We start from the raw sequence: 22,058 nt of genomic DNA, 5'->3' as shown, positions 1-22,058 counted from the left end.
AATGGGCATGAGCCCAAGCACAACCTCTGCGGGCTTTACATGTCTCGATAGCTTCTCTTGCAATAAATTGCCAACAGCAACAGCACGTCTCCCACAATGATGCAAAGACTATTTTCGCTTTAGTGATGCAAAATATGTTAACATGCCCTCTGGTATACCTCACTTATTTCAACTCATCCACATTACCAATGATATGCAATTAGTTAAGCTTTACCAAGTCAGCTGATACACTCTAGCACAGTGGGACAGCAAGATAGCAACCACCAGCAGATCCACAGAGTTACGAAGGAAATCCTCATGTGTGGCAGTACAATTCATATTGCAATTTATGACAATCTCAGTCGGCTCAGCCAACATATCTATGAACACAAGAGGCTGCAGATGCTAAAACCTGGAGCAGCAAACCATCCGCTGAAGGAACTCAGTGGCTCAAACAGATTCAGTGGGGATATTGGAACTGTCAAAGTTTTGAGTTGAAATTCTGCAAAGTGGAGAGGAGGAGTGGTAGGACAGGTCCAACGGGTGATTGGTGGAACAAGGGGAGGTGAAGGATAATGGGCGTATTGAGCGAGGAGGAGAGGGGTGGAGTTGGAAGATAAGACTTAGGCAGACGATGGATAGAGAGAGACAAATAAAAGGGTGAATGGAGCCAGGTGTGAGGAGAGATGGATGAAGGTGGAGACATAAGAGAGTGAGCACAAGCAGGAACATAAGATCTGGTTTTTGACTTCATGGGGTGTGGCGGACATGCTCTTGTTTGCATCAAAGATGCTAAGGTTGGGAGGGTCGAAATTTCAAATTTCTAGGACAACAATTGTCTGTCTGAGTCCAACTATGTTGACACCATGAGCAAGAAAGCTCACTAGCACTTCTACTTCCTCAGGTGGTTAATGAAATTTGGCACGTCCCTTTGACCTTCAGCAGCTTTTATAGATGCATCATAGATAGCATCCTCTTCAGATGTGTCAAGGTGTAGTATGGCAACTGCTGTGCCCATGACCTCAGGAAACTACGGCAAGTTGTGGACACATCTCAATACATCACAGAAACTAACCTTCCCTCCATGGGCTCTGCACTTTTCACTGCATCAGTACAGCAGCAAGCATAATCAAAGATCCCACCCACCCTAGACATTCTCTCGTCTTCTTCCCCCCCCCCGCCCCCAAATTAGGCAGATGATATGAATGCTTGAAAGCACAGTGCTCAAGGACAGCTTCTATGCCACTTTTATAAGATTACTGAATGGCTCTCTAGTACTATTAGAAGGCTCTTGACCTCACAATCTACCTCCTTGTCTACCTGCACTTTAATTTGAAGACTCATTTCATTTTATCTTGAACTATCTCAATGCATTGTTGCACTGAATTGATCTCTATGGATGGTATGAAAGACAAGTTTTTCACTATACCTTAGTACATGTGACAATAATAAACCAATAATTTATCAATTTACAAAGACTACCAATGGTGGAATCTGATAAGTAAGGAAGGTGATAACGACAACCGAGAGGTGAAAGGCGATGAGCTAATTTTTATGACACTGTACTTAGAGCTCTTCAGCTATTCATGAAACAAACACATGCATTAGCTTCACTTTGGAAAGGATATTCAAGCATATTGCTTCATTTTCCGAAACCATTCAGCAGAAATATGAAGCTCATAAATGCAAATTAATGCCAATCACTTCTGTGCCTCAACGTGAAAATGTGAGGATTTTTCATTTGTGCTGTTTAAATGGGAGATAATTCAAGCATGTTCTGCACTCACTCATGTATTTCAGCCAAATGTAGATCCAAAAACTCCAAAATACCACACTCGAAATCCAAATCAAACTTGTACAACCTGAACTAGCTGCTAATAAAATAGGCAGACAAATGAAATAACGATTTTGTTTTGAAATCCTTCAGTCACGCTCTTGAGTTTCCCACTGAGCTGAAGGTTTGCTGCTGGAACTGAAATTAGCATCAAATGTTATAAAAAATGTACAACATCTACCAGAGAAAAAAAATCACATGTCTGAAAATTATCTGAAGTTTACACATTTTCCCCAAACAAAAAGACAATAAAGCCTACAGCTGCTCCACGTATTTATAAATTCCAGAAATTGTCCTCCTCCAAGGAATGAAACCTCCAGGGTATCTTCTTTTAAAAAAAAGTAACCAAAATTTGTTTGCACTGTTAAAACAAGAAAGAGCATGATTTCCAACATTTCCTGAGGTAACTTTAAACACAAAAATACTCAAACTGTTTCTGGGTTAATATCTTGCAACTACAGTTTGCCACAGGATTGCACAATTATGCAAATTTGAAGTGATTTTCTAAATAGTACTGATTTAAAGATGCATGGTTATGTAATGCCGTGTAGTACTTGTGCTGTTTTACTCATTTTTTGGCATATAATATGTACAGTAAACAGATGGTCAATAAAAATTAAACAGCTGCTGCCTCGTCATACTTGCATAGATAAAGTAATTTATGACACCATATTGTTTCCTTACTAGCAATAGATAAGGCAACATTAGGGCAATATTATACATTATATCTCCCAGGAATAAATTAAATAACCTCTGAAATTTATTTCCCAATTATCTTGCTTTTGGTTCTTGGTGTGTTGTTGATGGCTTTTATTTAAAAATATAGTGGACTTGGTAAATGTGGATCATTGAGGTACTTTTACACTTACAGCATATTGTGTTTCAGTAGGGAACATTTATTGCAACATGATTGCTTTAACATTCATTGTGAGATGATGCAAGAGGTGTTTGTTCAGCCCATCAGGTCTCTGACAGCTGCTTGCGCAGCAATCCCATCTGTCCCACTCTCTCTCTGATTTTCCCTGTAGCCCCACAACTTTTTACTTTAGATGTTTCTTTTGATACCCATCACTTATAGCAACCTTTTAACTTACTACCATATCTTTGGGATGTGGGAGGGAAATGGAAACTTATGCGGTCACAGGGGGAATGGGCAAACTCCATCCAGACAGCCTCATTTGTTTACCTGGACCAACCTCTGATTTTACATGAAGTCCAGAGAAAATAAACATTTGGATTGGGAAAAAGATTGATGGCAAGAAATGTATTTGCATAACGCTGGCTTTTTCAGCCCTACACCAAAATTTCCAGAATTTCACTTTGGGTAAAGTTTATTGCTCTTTTCACACTTCACTTATCTTCAGTATGGTGGCAGCTGTGCTGGTACCACTAGGTGAGCTGCATGTGCAAGGAGTCAGTAGCAGCATAAACCTAGCTAGGGAGACCAAGAGAAGAGACCTCAAAGAGCTCACATCCATAAATCCTGTCCTCATAGATTCTGAACTTAACTTCCCCGAGAAAGACATGTCCTGAGATTAATGTTACATCAGTCCATTCCTCCACTTACTTCCCCATAACCTATCTTTTCCCACATCCACTAGCTCCCCCGATATTTCTGCCACACGCTGACATTTGGGACAATTTACAGCAAACAATTGACTTCATAGTATCTCTATGGGCTTCGCAAGTAAGAATAGAAAAGTTTTTTAAAAGATAGTGTGAGATTGAAAGATGTTGGTGTTCAAAGGACCCAGATGTACTTGTCACAAAAATCAGCATGTATTGTAGGTACAGCAAGCAATTTGGAAGACAAAATGTATATTTAATGCAAGAAGATTTGAGTACCAAAATTATATAGGGCTCTGGTTAAGTCTGCACCTGGAATGTTGCGTTCCACCCTGCATGTGGAAAGATATACTTGTGATAGAAGGAAGGCAATAAAGGTTGACCTTCATAAAGTTGACTCTTTTCATTAGATGCTGCCTGGGTGGCTGAGTTCCTCCGGCATTTTGTGTGCGTTGCTTTGGATTTCCAGCATCTGCAGATTTTCTCATGTTTGTGAAAGGTTAACGAGGTTGATTTCATGAATATGTGGCAGGGCACAGAGTTTGTTTGATGAGGAGAGATTAAGAATCAGAATCAGGTTTAATATCATGTCATGAAATTTGTTAACTTAGTGGCAGCAGTACAATGCAATACATGATAATATAGAAATAAATAGATCAATCAACTACAGTAAGTATATACATGTATATATTAAATAGTTAAATTAAAAATAGTGCAGAAACAGAAATAATAAAAGAAAGTGAGGTAGTGTCCAAGGGTTCAATGTCCATTTAGAAATCAGATGGCAGAGGGGAAGAAGCTGTTCTTGAATCACTGAGTGTGTGCTTTCAGGCTTCTGTATCTCCTACCTGACGGTAACAATAAGAAGAAAGCATGTCCTGGATTATGGGAGTCCTTAATAGTGGAGGCCACTTTTCTGAAGCACTGCTCCTTGAAGATGTGTACTCTTTTACTCTACTGACTGCAAACCTCATTATGAAGCCCTCCCTAAAGGTGCTACCAAGGTCCCAGTCTCCCCACTTTGACGATGGACGACCGACCTCGGAAAGTTGAATGGGTTTGATTAAGGAGGCAGATCCTCTTGAGTTTATAAAAAATAGATTAGATTAGATTAGATTAGATTCAACTTTATTGTCATTGTGCCGAGTACAGATACAAAGCCAATGAAATGCATTTAACATCTGACCAGAAATGCAAAGAATAGTGTTATTTACAAAATAACTGCGAATAAAAAGTAAGTGCTACAGCACACAAATATAAAAGTACTGAGACAGTACAATACGGATGCAATACTGTTTAGCGCTGTGATGAGAGGTTCAGCAGTGTCACAGCCTCAGGGAAGAAGCTCTTCCTGTGCCTGCTGGTGCGGGAGCGGAGGCTCCTGTAGCACCTAATGGATGGGAGGAGAGTAAAAAGTCCATGGTTAGGGTGAGATGCATCCCTGATAATGCTTTCCGCCCTGCCCAGGCAGCGTTTATGGTAGATGTTCTCAATGGTGGGCAATTGGGTGCCGATAATCCGCTGGGCACTTTTCACCACATGCTGGAGTGCTTGGCGGTCCGATACGGGACAATTGCCATATCACACTGAGATGCAGTTGGTGAGTATACTCTCAATGGTACAGCTGTAAAAGTCCGTCAGTATCCTGGGACAGAGGTGAGCTTTCTTCATGCTCCGCAGGAAATAAAGGCGCTGTTGCGCCTTTTTGATCAGGATGGAGGAGTTCAGGGACCAGGTGAGATCCTCGGAAATGTGGACACCAAGGAATTTGAAGCTTGATACACGCTCCACTACAGTTCCGTTGATGTAGATGGGGACATGAGTGTGACTCCTGGCATGCCTGAAGTCCACAATGATCTCCTTGATCTTCTGGGTGTTAAGGGCCAGGTTGTTGTCGGCACACTGCGCAGCCAGGTGCTGAACGTCGTCCCTGTAGGCCGTCTCGTCATCCCCTCTGATCAGACCAACCACTGAGGTGTCATCTGTGAACTTGATTATGAAGGTAGAACCATGTACAGGAACACAGTCATAGGTGAAAAGGGAGTACAGAAGAGGGCTCAGCACACAGCCTTGAGGCACGCCGGTGTTCAGGGTGAAAGTGGAGGAGGAGAGGTTGTCTAACTTAACTGATTGGGATCTGTTAGTCAGAAAGTCCAAGGTCCAGTTGCAGAGGGATACGCGGATACCAAGCTGGCGAAGTTTGGTGATCAGCTTGGAGGGGATCACAGTATTGAATGCTGAACTAAAGTCAATGAACAGCATTCTGACGTAAGAGTTGGGGCTGTCGAGGTGGGTCAGGGCACAGTGAAGTGCCGTGGAGATGGCATCCTCTGATGACCTGTTGGTGTGATAGGCCAATTGATGGGGGTCCAGGGTAGAGGGCAGATAGGATTTCAGATGTGATAGAACCAGTCTCTCAAAGCACTTTGCAGTGAAGGGGGTGAGTGCAACTGGACGGAAGTCATTCAGGCCCATGGCAGTGGAATGCTTCTGCACTGGCACGATGGTGGCGATCTTGAAGCTTGTGGGGACAACTGCCTGGGCCAGGGACAGATTAAAAATGTCCGTGAAGACCCTGGCCAACTGCCCTGCACAGACTCTGAGCACACGGCCAGGTATTCCATCCGGACCAGCTGCCTTCCGTACACCCTGCTCAGGGTGGCGTAAACCTGAGCGTAAAAATGAGATATCATCTCATTATGACATACAAAATTTTTGCAGGGCTTGACAGGGTTGATGTGGAGTTGATATTTCCCCTGGCTGGGGTATCTAGATCCAGAAGTCAACAGTCTCAAAGTAAGGAATTGGCCATTTACGATTGAGGTGAGGAGAAATCTCTTCACTTACGGGGTGGTGAACCTTTGGAATTCTCCACCTGTGTACTGTGGAGTCTCAGTCACAGTACATTTAAAACAGAAACTGATAGATTTTTACTGTAAAAGGTATAAGGGCACATGGGGTGGGTGCAGGAAAGTGGTATTGAAGTAAACGATCCAAATCATCTTAGCGAATGGCAGAGCAGGCACAAAGGGTCCAATCGCCTGTCCCCGCTTCTACTTTGTATGCTTTTATATTCCTAGAAAAATATTGCTTACTGAAAAAGCAGAACATGCTATAATCAGGATCTATATATATTTCCGGTAGTTGCCCCTTTTTTGTTCCTCAGTTCAACCTTGTGTCAATCTTTGAAGCACATGATCTGCCCTCAGTTGTAATAATTATTTGGATTGGTTTCATGACAGAAGACACAAAGACCATCTCAATGATAATATATATCCAAAGGCAATAGAGAGGGAAAAACTTAAAATGTCACTATTACTACAGAAAACTAATAGGGTTAAAAGCTGGCAAGTCCCCTGGCCCTGATAACAAGGCATTTACAAAAAGTGAAGACAATCAAGCAGTGCCTGTGTGGTTTTATGAAAGGGACATCATACTTGACAAATTTACCAGTGTTCGTTGAAGATGAGCAAAGGGAACTAGCAGATGTAGAGCTTCGGAATTTCAAAAAGTATTTAGTGAGGTGTAATATAAAATAAGAGTACAAGGTTAGGGTAACGGATTGTCAGGTTAATGCCGAATAACTGTCTGTTTTACTAGATTAATAATTAAATCATTCAAAAGCAAAATGCAGCAGACAATGAGAATTTGAGATAAAACTGAAAATGCCAGATATACCCGGCAGGTCAGGCAGCATTAACGGAGAAGGAAACAGAATTAGCACCTCTGGGTGACGATCTTTTGACAGATCTGAGGATAGTTAGAAGTAAAATGCAAAGTGGGGAGGGGAGGTCAGTACAATAGTGAAGGTGTGTGATAGGATAGGGGCCAGAGCAGTTGAAGGTGTAATAGAGCTGTGTGAAAGAGAGGTAAAGGGATTAGTGAATAACACAATGATGCTCTGGAGAAAGAATAAACTGGAGTTTAATAAGTATGAAATTATCAGCAGCAAAGGAAAACCTAAAATGCTAAATCTGGAAACTGAAGCTCAAAGGCTGTGACTGCTGACTGTCCAGAGTACAGAGAGAAATTAAGAACCTGGTGGCATGGTGCGAAGACAATAACCTATCCCTCAACGTCAGCAAGATGAAGGAATTGGTTGTTGACTTCAGAAGGAGTAGCGGACCGTACTTACATCGGTGGTGCGCAAGTGGAACAGGTCAAAAGCTTTAAGTTCCTCGGGGTCAATATCACAAATGACCTGACTTGGTCCAACCAAGCAGAGTCCACTGCCAAGAAGGCCCACCAGCGCCTTTACTTCCTGAGAAAACTAAAGAAATTTGGCCTGTCCCCTAAAACCCTCACTAATTTTTAAAGATGCACCATAGAAAGCATTCTTCTAGGGTACATTACAACCTGGTATGGAAGTTGTCCTGTCCAAGACTGGAAAAAGCTGCAGAAGATAATGAACACAGCCCAGTACATCACACAAACCAATCTTCCGTCCTTGGACTCACCTTACACCGCACACTGTCGGAGCAGTGCTGCCAGGATAATCAAGGACATGACCCACCCAGCCAACACACTTTTCGTTCCTCTTCCTTCCAGGTGAAGGTTCAGGAGCTTGAAGACTCATACGGCCAGATTTGGGAACAGCTTCTTTCCAACTGTGATAAGACTGCTGAATGGATCCTGACCCGGATCTGGGCTGTACCCTCCAAATATCCGGACCTGCCTCACGGTTTTTTTTGCACTACCCTACTTTCCCTTTTCTATTTTCTATTTATGACTTATAATTTAAATTTTTTACTATTACTATCGATTTGTACTCCAGGGAGCGCGAAGCGCAGAATCAAATATTGCTGTGATGGTTGTACGCTCTAGTATCAATTGTTTGGTGACAATAAAGTATAAAACTAAAGAATTGCTGAAATCACTGTTAGATCCCATTAATGGTGAATCTTTGGAATTATCTATTCTGCAGGGCTGTGAAATTTCAGTCAATGAGTTCATTCAGAATAGAAATCAATAGATTGTAAGATCAACAGATATAGTGATAGTGCAGAAAATCGAAACAGAGTGCTGTAAATGATCGGCCATGACCATGATGAGTTGCGGAGCGGGCTTGAAGGGCCAGATAGCTAACTCCTCTCCTGTTTCTTTCATTCTTGTGTCTGAAAGGCTGTAAATTGCCTACTCAGTAGATGACATGTTGTTCCTTGAATGTGCTTTGTGCTTTGGTGGAACAATGTAGGACTCGTAGGAGTGCAATGAACAATTAAAGAAATGGGAAGCTCAGAGTAACAATGGTAGCCTGAACCAATCTGCGTTTCCAGAGTAGAGGATACGTTGTGAACAACATATGCAGCACACTGAATTGAAAAAAAAAGTGTAAGTAAGTTTATTATTCACATGGACATAAGAGAAAGACTAAGAAATAGGATTACAGTGGCCAACTGGACCCTGAGACCTAATCTGAATGTTTGGGACCTGGAAAATGGGAAAGGAAGAAGTAAAAGAACAGGGTAGCATCTTGCAACACACGTAAAAGTTGCTGGTGAACGCAGCAGGCCAGGCAGCATCTCTAGGAAGAGGTACAGTCGATGTTTCAGGCCGAGACCCTTCGTCAGGGTAGCATCTTCTTTGATTGCATGGGAAGGGAAATGAAGGTGAAGGAGTAAATCTGACTGTCCCAGAACGCTGAAATGGTAGGAGAGGAGAAGATGCTTCTGGTTCTGACATCACATTGGATGTGAGGAGAAGCTGGTGAGATGAAAGGTGAGAAAGTGGAGAGTCCTTAGCTAGAGAGGGAATGGAAGTATGTTACCTCAGTTCTGCATATACAGGTTTCCCCCGCTATCCGAAGGTAGAGCGTTCCTATGAAACGGCTCGTAAGCCATAATGTTGTTAAGTGAATAAGCAATTACCATTTATTAATATAGGAAAAAATTTTGAGCATTCCCAGACCCAAAAAATAACCTACAAAATCATGCCAAATAACACATAAAACTGAAAATAACAGTAACATATAGCAAAAGCAGGAATGATATGATAAATACACAGCCTACATAAAGTAGAAATACTTTTCTACAGCACTGTCTAGCGCAGCGAAAATCTTACGGCAGCACTCTCGGCAGAAACACGACACAAGCGCTCTCAGCAGAAACACTCTCTCCAGTAACCTTTAAGCTATGAAGCTGCCAAATCATACCAAATAACACATAAAAATATACAGCCTATATAAAGTAGAGATAATGTATGTACACTGTAGTTTCACTTAGCGGAATCAGGAAGACTCCAATAAATTGCAGTTACGTCACAGTTAAACACTTGCTTATACGAATAACATAGAACATAGAATAGTACAGCACAGTACAGGCCCTTCGGCCCACAATGTTGTGCTGACCCTCAAACCCTGCCTCCCATATAGCCCCCCCACCTTAAATTCCTCCATATACCTGTCTAGCAGTCTCTTAAACTTCACTAGTGTATCTGCCTCCACCACTGACTCAGGCAGTGCATTCCACACACCAACCACTCTCAGAGTAAAAAATCTTCCTTTAATATCCCCCTTGAACTTCCCACCCGTTACCTTAAAGCCATGTCCCCTTGTATTGAGCAGTGGTGCCCTGGGGAAGAGGCGCTGGCGCTCCACTCTATCTATTCCTCTAATTATCTTGTACACCTCTATCATGCAAGCCATAGAGAACAAGGTGGATGATCTAAAGGGAGACTCACCTATTGCAGGGAGATGCAGAACTGCTGTGTATTCTGTTTCACCGAGACCTGGCTCTCCCCTGCCACCCCCAACTGTGCCATCCGACCGGATGGATTTTTGATCCATCCGATGGACCGCACGGCGTCTTCGGGAAAGACGAGGGGAGGTGGTGTCTGCTTACTGATTAGCACTGCGTGGTGCTTGGATACAGTGGCACTGACAGGCTCCTGCAGCCCGGACCTGGAACACCTGTTGGTGAAGTGTCGTCCCTACTATCTGCCACGGGAATTCACATCAGTCATACTGACAGTGGTCTACCTTCCCCCCGCCCCAGGCAGACGTGGAGTGTGCTCTGAACATACTGTATGCCAACATCAGTGAACTTGAGACCAGGTATCAGAAGATTTTGCTCATTACAGCCGGGGACTTTAACCAGGCCAACCTTAGAAAGGTGCTGCCAAAGTTATACCAACATGTCTCCTGCCCCACTAGAGGCCCGAATATACTTCACCACTGCTACACAGCAGTCAAGGATGCCTACCGTTCCGTCTCACGACCTCACTTCGGAAAATCGGACCACCAGGCCGTACTCCTCCTCCCAGCTTACAAACAGAAACTGAAGCGGGAGGTCACGGTGTCAAAAGTGGTGTCGCGTTGGACGGAGGAAACGGATGAGGTTCTCTGTGACTGCTCTGAATCGGTGGACTGGTTAGTATTCAAGGACTCGGCAGCTAACCTAGATGAGTGTGCCTCAGCTGTCACGGACTTTATTTGGAAACGCACGGAAGACTGTGTGTCTCGCAAGACGATCCGGGTATTCCCTCACTGGAAACCTTGGATGAATTATGAGGTCAAGTCCCTTTTAAAGGCTACAGCTGTGGCTTTTAGGTCCGAGGATACCAGTCGCTACACGGAATCCAGGCGTGAACTCCGGAAAGCCATTAAGGGCACCAAGAGGCAATATCGAGCCAAGTTGGAAGCCCAGGCTAACCAGAGGGATGCCAGTAGACTATGGCAGGGTCTAAATGAGATCACGCAAACACGAGGAGTTCTGCAGATGCTGGAAATTCAAGCAACACACATCAAAGTTGCTGGTGAACGCAGCAGGCCAGGCAGCATCTCTAGGAAGAGGTACAGTCGACGTTTCAGGCTGAGACCCTTCGTCAGGATTAATGAGATCACTGGGCGCAAAGGCTGGGAATATCAATAACTGTAGCGCTTCTCTTCCTGACGAACTTAACGTATCCTACGCAAGATTTGAACAGAAGAGGAGCGTCCCGCTCCCTCCGGATAAACCGGACCTGGTGGCATCGAGATTCATCGTCACCGAGGAGGACGTTAGAAGGGCCTTCCTGAAGATAAATCCAAGGAAGGCAAGGGGCCCAGATGGCATTCCAGGACGGGTTCTCTGGGCCTGTGCAAGCGAGCTAGCTGGAGTGTTTGCTGACATCTTCAACTGCTCCTTGTTTCAGTCTAAGATCCCCTCGTGTTTTAAGAAGGCAACGATAATCCCAGTGCTGAAGGAGAGCAAGGTGGCATGCCTGAATGACTATCGACCTGTGGCTCTGACATCAATTGCTATGAAGTGCTTTGAGTGATTGGTTATGGCACACACCAACCACAGCCCACCAGTCAACCTCGACGCTTTGCAATTCGCCTACCAGAGCAACAGGTCAAATGCAGATGCCATCTCTCTGGCCCTACATTCCTCCTTAGAACAGCTGGAGAATAAAGACGCATACATAAGGCTCCTTTTCATTGACTACAGCTCTGCCTTTAATACCATCATTCCAAATAAACTGATTCCTAAGCTCCGGAACCTGGGCCTTAGCACTCAGATCTGCAGCTGGATCTTCAACTTCCTCACAGACAGGACCCAGGCTGTAAAAATAGGGGACAAGCTCTCCTCTACAATCACTCTGAGCACCGGTGCCCCACAAGGCTGTGTACTCAGCCCCCTGCTGTACTCACTGTACACCCATGATTGTGTAGCCAAGTTTCCATCAAACTCAATATATAAGTTTGATGATGACACAACAATTGTAGGCCATATCTCGGGTAATGATGAGTTTGAGTACAGAAAGGTAATTAAGAACCTGGTGGCATGGTGTGAAGACAATAACCTATCCCTCAACGTCAGCAAGACGAAGGAATTGGTTGTTGACTTCAGAAGGAGTAGCGGATCGTACTTACATCAGTGGTGCGCAAGTGGAACAGGTCAAAAGCTTTAAGTTCCTCGGGGTCAATATCACAAATGACCTGACTTGGTCCAACCAAGCAGAGTCCACTGCCAAGAAGGCCCACCAGCACCTTTACTTCCTGAGAAAACTAAAGAAATTTGGCCTGTCCCCTAAAACCCTCACTAATTTTTATAGATGCACTGTAGAAAGCATTCTTCTAGGGTGCATCACAATCTGGTATGGAAGTTGTCCTGTCCAAGACCGAAAGAAGCTGCAGAAGATCGTGAACATGGCACAGCACATCACACAAACCAATCTTCCATCCTTGGACTCACTTTACACAGCACGCTGGCAGAGCAGTACTGCCAGGATAATCAAGGACACGACCCACCCAGCCAACACACTTTTCATCTCTCTTCCCTCTGGGAGAAGGCTCAGGAGCTTGAAGACTCGTACGGCCAGACATGGGAACAGCTTCTTTCCAACTGTGATAAGACTGCTGAACGGATCCTGACCCGGATCTGGGCCGTAACCTCCAAATATCTGGATCTGCCTCTAAGTTTTTTTGCACTACCTTACTTTCCATTTTTCTATTTTCTATTTATGATTTATTATTTAAATTTTTAATATTCACTAATTTTTACTATTTTTAATATTTAATATTTGTAATCCAGGGAGTGGGAAGCGCAGAATTAAATACCACTGTGATGATTGTACATTCTCGTATCAATTGTTCGGTGACAATAAAGAATAAAGTATAAAGTATGTCTCCTCTCATCCTCCTTCTCTCCAAAGAGTAAAGCCCTAGCTCCCTTAATCTCTGATCATAATCCATACTCTCTAAACCAGGCAGCATTCTGGTAAATCTCCTCTGTACCCTTTCCAATGCTTCCACATCCTTCCTATAGTGAGATGACCAGAACTGGACATAGTACTCCAAGTGTGGCCTAACCAGAGTTTTATAGAGCTGCATCATTACATCGCGTCTCTTAAACTCTATCCCTCGACTTATGAAAGCTAACACCCCATAAGCTTTCTTAACTACCCTATCTACCTGTGAGGCAACTTTCAGGATCTGTGGACATGTACCCCCAGATCCCTCTGCTCCTCCACACTACCAAATATCCTGCCATTTACTTTGTACTCTGCCTTGGAGTTTGTCCTTCCAAAGTGTACCACCTCACACATCTCCGGGTTGAACTCCATCTGCCACTTCTCAGCCCACTTCTGCATTCTGTCAATGTCTCTCTGCAATCTTCGACAATCCTCTACACTATCCACCTTCTGTAACTATTTTCTTCAGTTCAGCTGGGAACTTTTCGGCAGCTTCAATATCAGCCGAAGCACTCTCTCTGGTAAACATTAAACTATGAAGCTGCCCTCGCCTCAGAAACCCATCAAACCACCTATGACTCCCTTTAAATTCCACTTCTGCAACACTTTCATCACCATCGTCCAGTGCTTTCTGTTTCAGTTTATTAAAAAGACTGATTTCTCCTTAAGTGTAAGGAAACTTAACGGAACACCATGCTTTGTACACCCATCAATCCACTCAAGCAATAGACTTTCCATTTTATCCATTATTGGATGCCGACTAAGAGAGACCACTTTGCTACGAGCAGAACCAACAGTAACGTTGGCAGCTTTCAAAATTCTTTCTCTCTGTGTATAAATAGTGCGAATGGTGGACACAGGCAAGTTCAACGCCTGGACAATGTCCTTACTTCGTTCACCATGATCGAAACGCTTAATTATGTCTAGTTTTATGCTAAGTGTAACACCCTTACGAGCTCTTTTAGAACTCACCTTGCTAACGGATGCACAAATAAATCAAGATAAAGTACGTGTTTAAGCAATGGCGGCTAGAATGCAGTTCCGGGGGAGGAGCTTGGCTGTTCGGGCGCGCACTGCCTTTTTTTCACATGCTGCCTTTTTTTGTAACAATGAAAACACCTTCTGTTAGTGAAAACAGGTAGCTAATTTAGGTCTTTCGTAACAGTGAGGTGTTGTAAAGTGAACGTTCAGAAAACGGGGGCCACCTGTATTGCTTTGTCGAGCACCTCCGCTCCAAAAGCAGGCTTTCCTGGTGGCCAACCATTTTAATTACTATCCCCATTCCTGTTCCGACACGTTGATCCATGGCTGCCTCACAAGACCACTCTCAAATTCCATCTTGGTAGATTCCAACCTGATGGCATGAACATCGATTTCTCCAACTTCCAGTAATTATTTCCCCTCCCCCTTCCCTCTTCTTCTATTCCCCAATTTTACCTCTTCTCACCTGCCTATCATCTCCCCCAGTGCCCCTCCTCCTTCCCTTTCTTCCATGGTCCACTTCTCTCCTATGATTCCTTCTCCAGCCCTTTATCTTTCCAACTCACCTGGCTTCACCTATCACCTTCCAGTTTATCCTTCTTCTCCTCCCCCACCTTTTATTCTGACATCTTCCGCCCTTCTTTCCAGTCCTGATGAAGGTCTTGACCCAAATCATTGACTTCCTTTCCATTCACTTTCACAGACATTGCCTGACCTGCTGAGTACCTCCCGCATTTTGTGTGCGTACCCCTTATTGACCATCCTCGTTACTTCCTCAAAATGTTCAGTCAGTCAGGCACTGCCTTCTCTAAATCAACAATCACCAAGTTGATTGTCTTTCTAAATGAAGATTATTAATCCTTTTCTGACAACCCACCTCAGAATGTTGCTGTTTAATATGTTTACAGAGGTACCGTGTTTTCTGCTGTTGAATCTTGCTCCCCTGTACAGCTTGCAATTGAGTTGAACAATAATCTATCTGGTGAACAGGAGGAACCCCCCCATCATGGACACATGGGGTTCAGAGAAAGCTGCACCATTACAGCAATGGTAAAACATATTTGTTGTAAAGCTTGACAATTCAGACACTGCTGCTTTCACTTATTCCATTATCTCCTCCCCTGTAGAATTCCTGCAATAAATAAATGCCTTGCTTCCACCTTAACCTTGTTGCTTTTTTTATATAAACTAAATCCCTACCAGTTTTTCCCCTCCCAATCAAAAAAGAGTGATCTATGTCCAGTAGATGCAGATGGGGACTTGCATACTTTTCAAACATACAACATTCACTGCTAGAGATTACTCAACCCATTAAGTCAAGTCTCTTTTAGGAGATTAAAGAGGTGTTGAGCAATTAGATCTCTCTCTCCTCCAAGTAAAATATTAATTGTCAATCAAGCCTTGTCTAATGTGAATAAACCTAAAATCTGTGCAGAATTAGTTTTGAGAAGAAATGGATCTCCAAGATGATGTACTTCATCACACCAATTTAGTGGCAATAATCCGAAGAAGTGTTTCAACAGATGTAACGAAACATCTCCTCTATTATAGCGAGAATGTCAGTCAAGTTAATGTATCATGTGGATTCTCCCTCACTGCTCTACTTCTATGTTAGCGGTTTGAGGTTAAGCAGTCTATTATTTAATATTCATATGTATGAAATTTAATTTACTATGTCCATCGTTTATTAGAAATCAAAAAGATTATTTGTTCAACTGATATTGAAAGATTTTCCAAGAAATTTGATTGCATATTCCCACATCTTAGAGCATTATACAATCCAATTTCTGAGATAAATAAACTGCTATGAGAGGTTGGAGACATTATTGTGAGTTGCACACAATTCTTGATTTGCATTCCTGGTCCTTTGTGCATCTGATGCTGTAACACATGGATGGTTCCAGTGGCATGTGGTGCACATCTGAAACTTTCAGTCTGTGAGCCACTCACGCAGGTAAGTTTTCACAGCACCTGTGAGGCACGATTGAAAGAGAAATCCCCGAGTAGGTTTGAGTAGATACTGGCAACCAGACTCTCAAAGGTTCCCATTAGGTTATTCCCTGACTTGCCCCTCAGGCTCTCCACCCAGCTGTTTTTTCTCCCCCACAGCCATAGTGACTCTGACTTGTGATCATGTCCAACCCATACCAAATTCTCCCTGCCCCAAAAGTTTGCGAACCTTGCTGCCACCCACCACCCCTCTACATTGCCCCAAATACCCTCCCTCTCCCTCATCAGTGTGTTCAGTTCATCTAATGTAGATGAACTGAACACACTGATGAGGGAGAAGGAAGTGGAGAGTCTGTCATCATGCCCGACGCCGGCCCCCTAGGCCTGAGTCAACGCAGTAGTAGTAGTAGTACCCATTTACTGATCTCCTAACCCACCAATCCATCAAATTCCCAACACAATAGCCCCTGGCTGCCAATTTTCACCTTACAGATTCATTATCCCATCCACAACTCAACTGCTCCTGAACCCTGGCTATAGTCCTGACTTCCCTGCATCCTTCCCTCACAAAAACCCCTGTACAGATTGGCCCAATTCATGGTATTTTCAGAATTAAATCTGGTCATAATCAAACTCTTTCAAAAGAACTTAAAGCTGAAAGATAAAATCAACAGGTGATGAACAATAAACAATGAGACTGTGCTTTATGCCTTCTGACAGAAATTTGCAGTGAAAGCAATGTTTTATTAGTAGCTTGATCTCATGTCATTTTTTTTTATTTTGGTTGAAATTTTGCTGTTTTTAATTTTCTGTCTCAAGTTGCCTTTGATTTGGCAAATTAATCATAGATTCTATGGCCCGGCTAAAATTTGACATGTAGCTACCAGTGCTATATTCAGCTGTATCTATCTATATAATTCACTTTGCTGTCCAGTTTGCACCTGTGATATTGCATTTCAAAAGTGTCAATCACATGTCAGGCAAAGAAAAATCTGAATGTTATAAACCACTCTTATCAACCACATCTAATTGTTAGATAGTTCCGGAAAGCTGCCAAACATGCAATTGCTCTCAACTAATTGTCCAAATTCTTTTCCAAAACAGGCGTTTCTAAGCTAGATACTGTACAACTTAACTAAATACATTTCTCATGTCTTTATTAAATAAAATGTAATTTTAGCAGCTTCAGTTATTTCCTCGTTCTTGGGTCTCTGACAATAAATAACACACAAGCAGAAAAAAAATAATTTATAAGACGTCTCAGTTTACTGCTAGGTTATTAGCAGGAACTTAGGGCTATAGTTCAGTTTCATTCACATAGCCCTACCACTATTTCTGACTTTTTTTACCTTGATAATTTCAACACATTTGTGGAGGCAGTGACCCTCAGTGATGTTTTGGTATAATTGCATATGAGACTGAAACTCCATTCTGTTCACTTCATGACATACAGGTGGCCCCTGTTTTCCGAACGTCCACTTTATGACACCTTGCTGTTACGAAAGACCTACATTAGTTTGCTGTTTTCGCTAACTGAAGGTGTTTTCATTGTTACGAGAAAAGGCAGCGTGTAAGAAAAGGCAGCGCACGCCCGAACAGCCAAGCTCCTCCCCCGGAACTGCATTCTAGCCGCCATTGCTTAAACATGTGCTTTATCTCGATTTGTTTGTGCATCCGTTAGCAGCAAGATAAGTTCTAAAAGAGCTCGTAAGGGTGTTACACTTAGCGTAACACTAGACATAATTAAGCGTTTCGATCGTGGTGAACAAAGTAAGGACATTGTCCGCGCGTTGAACTTGCCTGCATCCACCATTCGCACTATTTATACGCAGAGAGAAAGAATTTTGAAAGCTGCCAATGTTACTGTTGGTTCTGCTCGTAGCAAAGTGGTCTCTCTTAGTCGGCATCCAATAATGCAGGGGTCCCCAACCTTTTTCGCACCGTGGACCTGTTTAATATTGACAATATTCTTGCGGACCGGCCAGCCGGGGGCGGGGGGGTGGGGAGGTGTTCAGGTAGGGTTATACTCACCTCAACATGTCTTTTACAGTTAGGGTTGCCAACCTTCTCACTCTCAAATAAGGGACAAAAGTAGCAGTCAAATCCTGACGAAGGGTCCCGGCCCGAAACGTTGACTGTACCTCTTCCTATAGATGCTGCCTGGCCTGCTGCATTCACCAGCATTTTTTGTGTGTGTTGATGGGACACTTGGGTTTACCCCGAAAAGACTACCATGACCATGAAGCCTTGCGCGGGCACCTGTGTGCACATGTGTGACGTGCGCATGTGCGTACATGCCGATTTTTTTCTCCACAAATCAGTTTTGGCTTAATTTTCCTGACTACACTGCACATATATTATTTCTACTTTATATAGGCTGTGTATTTATCATATCATTAATGCTTTTACTATTATGTTAGAGTTATTTTAGGTTTTATGTGTTATTTGGTATGATTTGGTACGTTGTTTTTTGGGTCTGGGAACGTTCAAAAATTTTTCCCATATAAATTAATGGTAATTGCTTCTTCGCTTTACACCATTTCAGCATGAAAGGTTTCATAGGAATGCTCTACCTTAGTGGGGGAAATATGGGACAAAGGCGGTCTCGTATGGGACAAACCAATTTAGGCCAATATACGGGATATCCCGGCAAATACAGGACAGTTGGCAACCCTATGTTCAAGTTCAACAGTGTGACAGGGAATGAGGAAAGGTGCAGCTGACTCATATCATTTCCTCACGGCTTGGTAGCACATGCCTTGCGGCCCGGTGGTTGGGGACCACTGCAATAATGGATAAAATGGAAAGTCTATTGCTTGAGTAGATTGATGGGTGTACAAAGCGTGGTGTTCCGTTAAGTTTCTTATACTTAAGGAGAAATCAGTCAGTCTTTTTAATAAGCTGAAACAGAAAGCACTGACCGATGGTGATGTAAGTGTTGCGAAAGTGGAATTTAAAGGTAGTCATGGGTGGTTTGGTCGGATTCTGAGGCGAGGGCAGCTTCATAGTTTAACGTTTATCGGAGAGAGTGCTTCGGCTGGTACTGAAGCTGCCAAAAAGTTCCCAGCAGAACTGAAGGAAATAATTACAGAAGATGGTTATTCGTATAAGTGTTTAACTGTGATGAAACTGCAATTTATTGGAGTCTTCCCGATTCCGCTAAGTGAAACTACAGTGTACATACATTATCTTTATTTTATTTAGGCTGTATATTTTTATGTGTTATTTGGTATGATTTGGCAGCTTCATAGCTTAAAGGTTACTGGAGAGAGTGTTTCTGCTGAGAGCGCTTGTGTCGTGTTTCTGCCGAGAGTGCTGCCGTGAGATTTTCGCTGCGCTAGACAGTGCTGCAGAAAAGTATTTCTACTTTATATAGGCTGTGTATTTATCATATCATTCCTACTTTTACTATACGTTACTGTTATTTTAGGTTTTACGTGTTACTTGGCATGATTTTGTAGGTTATTTTTTGGGTCTGGGAACGCTCAAAAATTTTTCCCGTATTAATAAATGGTAATTGCTTATTCACTTTACAACATTCTGGCTTATGAACCGTTTCATAGGAACGCTCTACCTTCGGATAGCGGGGGAAACCTGTATCCCAATTTATGTCAGGTCTCACCAATGTAGAGGAAGCCACATTGGGAGCACCAGACGAAATAGATGGCCCCAACAGATGTGCAGGTGAAGTGTTGCCTCACCTGTAAGGATTGTTTGGGGCCATGAATGGGGGTGGGGGAGGAGGTGTATAGGCAGGTGTAGGGTTTTGCAGGGATTTATGGCAAGGAGCTTATGGTTCATCCAGGGCTTCTTGTTGGGAATTCATTTGATGTAGTTTACATACGTTTTAGTAAGATCATTGACAAGGTCCTGCATGACTGCTTGATCAGAAAAGTAAAAATCACACAGGATCCACAGGAAGTGGAAAGCTAGATACAATGGTAGAAAAGCAAATGATAATGGACAAGCAATTTTTAGTGACTAGAAAACCGTATGCATTGGGGTTCCACAGGGCTCAGTGCTATGTGCCTTGCTTTGTTGTGCTATATAGGGATGAAGCAGCAAGGATTGGAATGAAAACATCTCTTGGTGATTGAATCAAAGAAGATATAGAGATCACAATGAAATATTATTTGTGAACATACTTGACAGACTGTATACCTGTCTTGCTCTAACCGGAGAAGATGAAGACAATGAGTAAACTCTTTATTAGCATCATTAGGAAGCTTGACCACTGCATGGGGAGGGAGTATGGGGTCAAATATCAGTCAAATGGTATAGAAGAGGGTGGGGTTTAATGAGTGGCATGGATGGAGTGATAATTGGTGTGATACATTGTGTGTATGCACACATTCATCTGTGGTAAAATGAAGGAGCAGTACCTCTACTGATCTAAAGTTCACTTTGATACATCTTGTGAGATCATGAAATTTCTTCTGCACTGTTCTGCAGTAGGAATTTTCACGAGTAGTATAGACAACTATTGCCACCTCCTGCCAGTATCCTGAATGGTGATTGTGGCAGATCTCCATGAGAGGCTGTACTTATGACCGTGGATATTGCTTTCTTACTCTAACATCCAACAGTTGCTGACGTTTGAAATTTCTGAGGAATACACATGCACCTTTTTGTGGAAGCTAGTGATGCTCAATAGCAAACTGCATAAATGACCAAGATACATTTATTCCTATGTACTACTATACACAAACAAAATTAAACTTTTAAATTGATTCAATTGGCCTTGGGAGTTGGGCACTTGGTGATGAGAGAGAATGATCATTAAGATTGTACATCAATCAGAAAGATAAATTAGGAGCAGAGTGAGATGATTGTAATTGACAGTTAAAGTTGTAACTGATGAGTATAACTACAAAATTGGCTTTCCTCTTTAACTCCTGCTATGTGTGGTAATATCAATTGCTTTGCAATTGCATGGTGCCAAATGATATTAAATCTGGGAAGGACGTTACTAAGAATGGGATCATTGCCAGCTCTCAGTTGGGCAGTTTTGTCACAACAGAGGCAAGGTCCAGTTCTGCATTATGGGGGCAAAAAATATACTAATGCTGACTAATGAGCATAATCAGTTTTTAAAAATGTTTTTTAAAATATAGCAACAAAAAATAACTATGATGTACATAAGATTAATGTAATGAAGGTTACTAATCAAACTCATTTAAGGAGCTGGGTTTCCTCAACAAGTACGCACAAAGGGCTCTTTGTTCAGAGTAACAGCCATAGGGCCTTCATTGGACTTCATTGTTACAGCAATTGCAAAAGAAATATCATGTGCAGTTGATTAGTAGAAATTGTGTCTCTCAATTTCATTAAAAACTTCTCAAGTTTGAAGTGTAATTACTTACATTCTTTCATCATGCCAATATCTTGGCACCGCTTGAGTCTACATGCTTGGCAGTGCCTTCTATTATCCTTTGTAATTGAACAACTGCCATTAAAGGGACAGGTAAAATGTGCCTTTTTCTTCATGCTTCTCCTACAAAGAGGTGGAGGGGAAACAGAAATAAAAATAAACTTAATGATCAAGACTATACGTATATAATTACCATAAGGCCATATAACATGGGAGCAGAGTTAGGCCATTCGGCCCATCAAGTCTGCTTCACCATCCCATCGTGGCTGATTTATTATCCTATTCAATCATATTCAAAGTTCAAAGTACATTTATTATCAAAGTATGTATCCCAGATACAACCTTGCGATTCGTCCCCTTGCAGGCAGCCACAAAGAAACACAACTGAATCCACAAAAAAAATCCACACAACAAAGATGAGAAAGTCTGTAGATGCTGGGCATCCAGAGCAACACACACAAAACACAAAATAGTCTGCAGACGCTGGGATCAAAGCAACACTCACAACACGCTGGAGGAACTCAGCAGGTCATGCAGCATCCGTGGAAACGTTTCGGGCCGGAACCCTTCGTCAGGACTGTAGAGGGAAGGGGCAGAGGCCCTATAAGGAAGGTGGGGGGAGGGTGGGAAGGAGAAGGCTGGTAGGTTCCAGGTGAAAAACCAGTAAGGGGAAAGATAAAGGGGTGTGGGAGGGGGGAAACAGGG

General features: G+C 42.8%; 1 protein-coding gene across 6 annotated transcripts in view; it reads right to left on the bottom strand.

Moving 5' to 3' along the window:
* LOC140191605 (vitamin D3 receptor-like) overlaps nt 1-22,058 on the bottom strand; it is a 199,691-nt gene that overhangs the window by 68,231 nt on the left and 109,402 nt on the right. For 5 of the 6 annotated variants that reach the window (XM_072249154.1, XM_072249153.1, XM_072249152.1 and 2 more), the window contains 2 exons: nt 21,346-21,476; nt 4,655-6,048 (listed from right to left, as the gene is read on the bottom strand). In XM_072249154.1, coding sequence (XP_072105255.1) covers nt 4,961-6,048; nt 21,346-21,476 — 1,219 coding nt within the window. In that variant the 3' untranslated portion in view covers nt 4,655-4,960. Of the gene's footprint in view, nt 1-4,654; nt 6,049-21,345; nt 21,477-22,058 lie in introns of those variants that run through there. The other variant, XM_072249151.1, reaches the window with a different exon arrangement.

This window comes from Mobula birostris, chromosome X (genome assembly GCF_030028105.1).
Source record: "Mobula birostris isolate sMobBir1 chromosome X, sMobBir1.hap1, whole genome shotgun sequence".
In the NCBI taxonomy this organism is placed as follows: domain Eukaryota; kingdom Metazoa; phylum Chordata; class Chondrichthyes; order Myliobatiformes; family Myliobatidae; genus Mobula; species Mobula birostris.
Note: the sequence above shows the minus strand (reverse complement) of the source record. Positions and strands in the feature narration are given on the sequence as shown.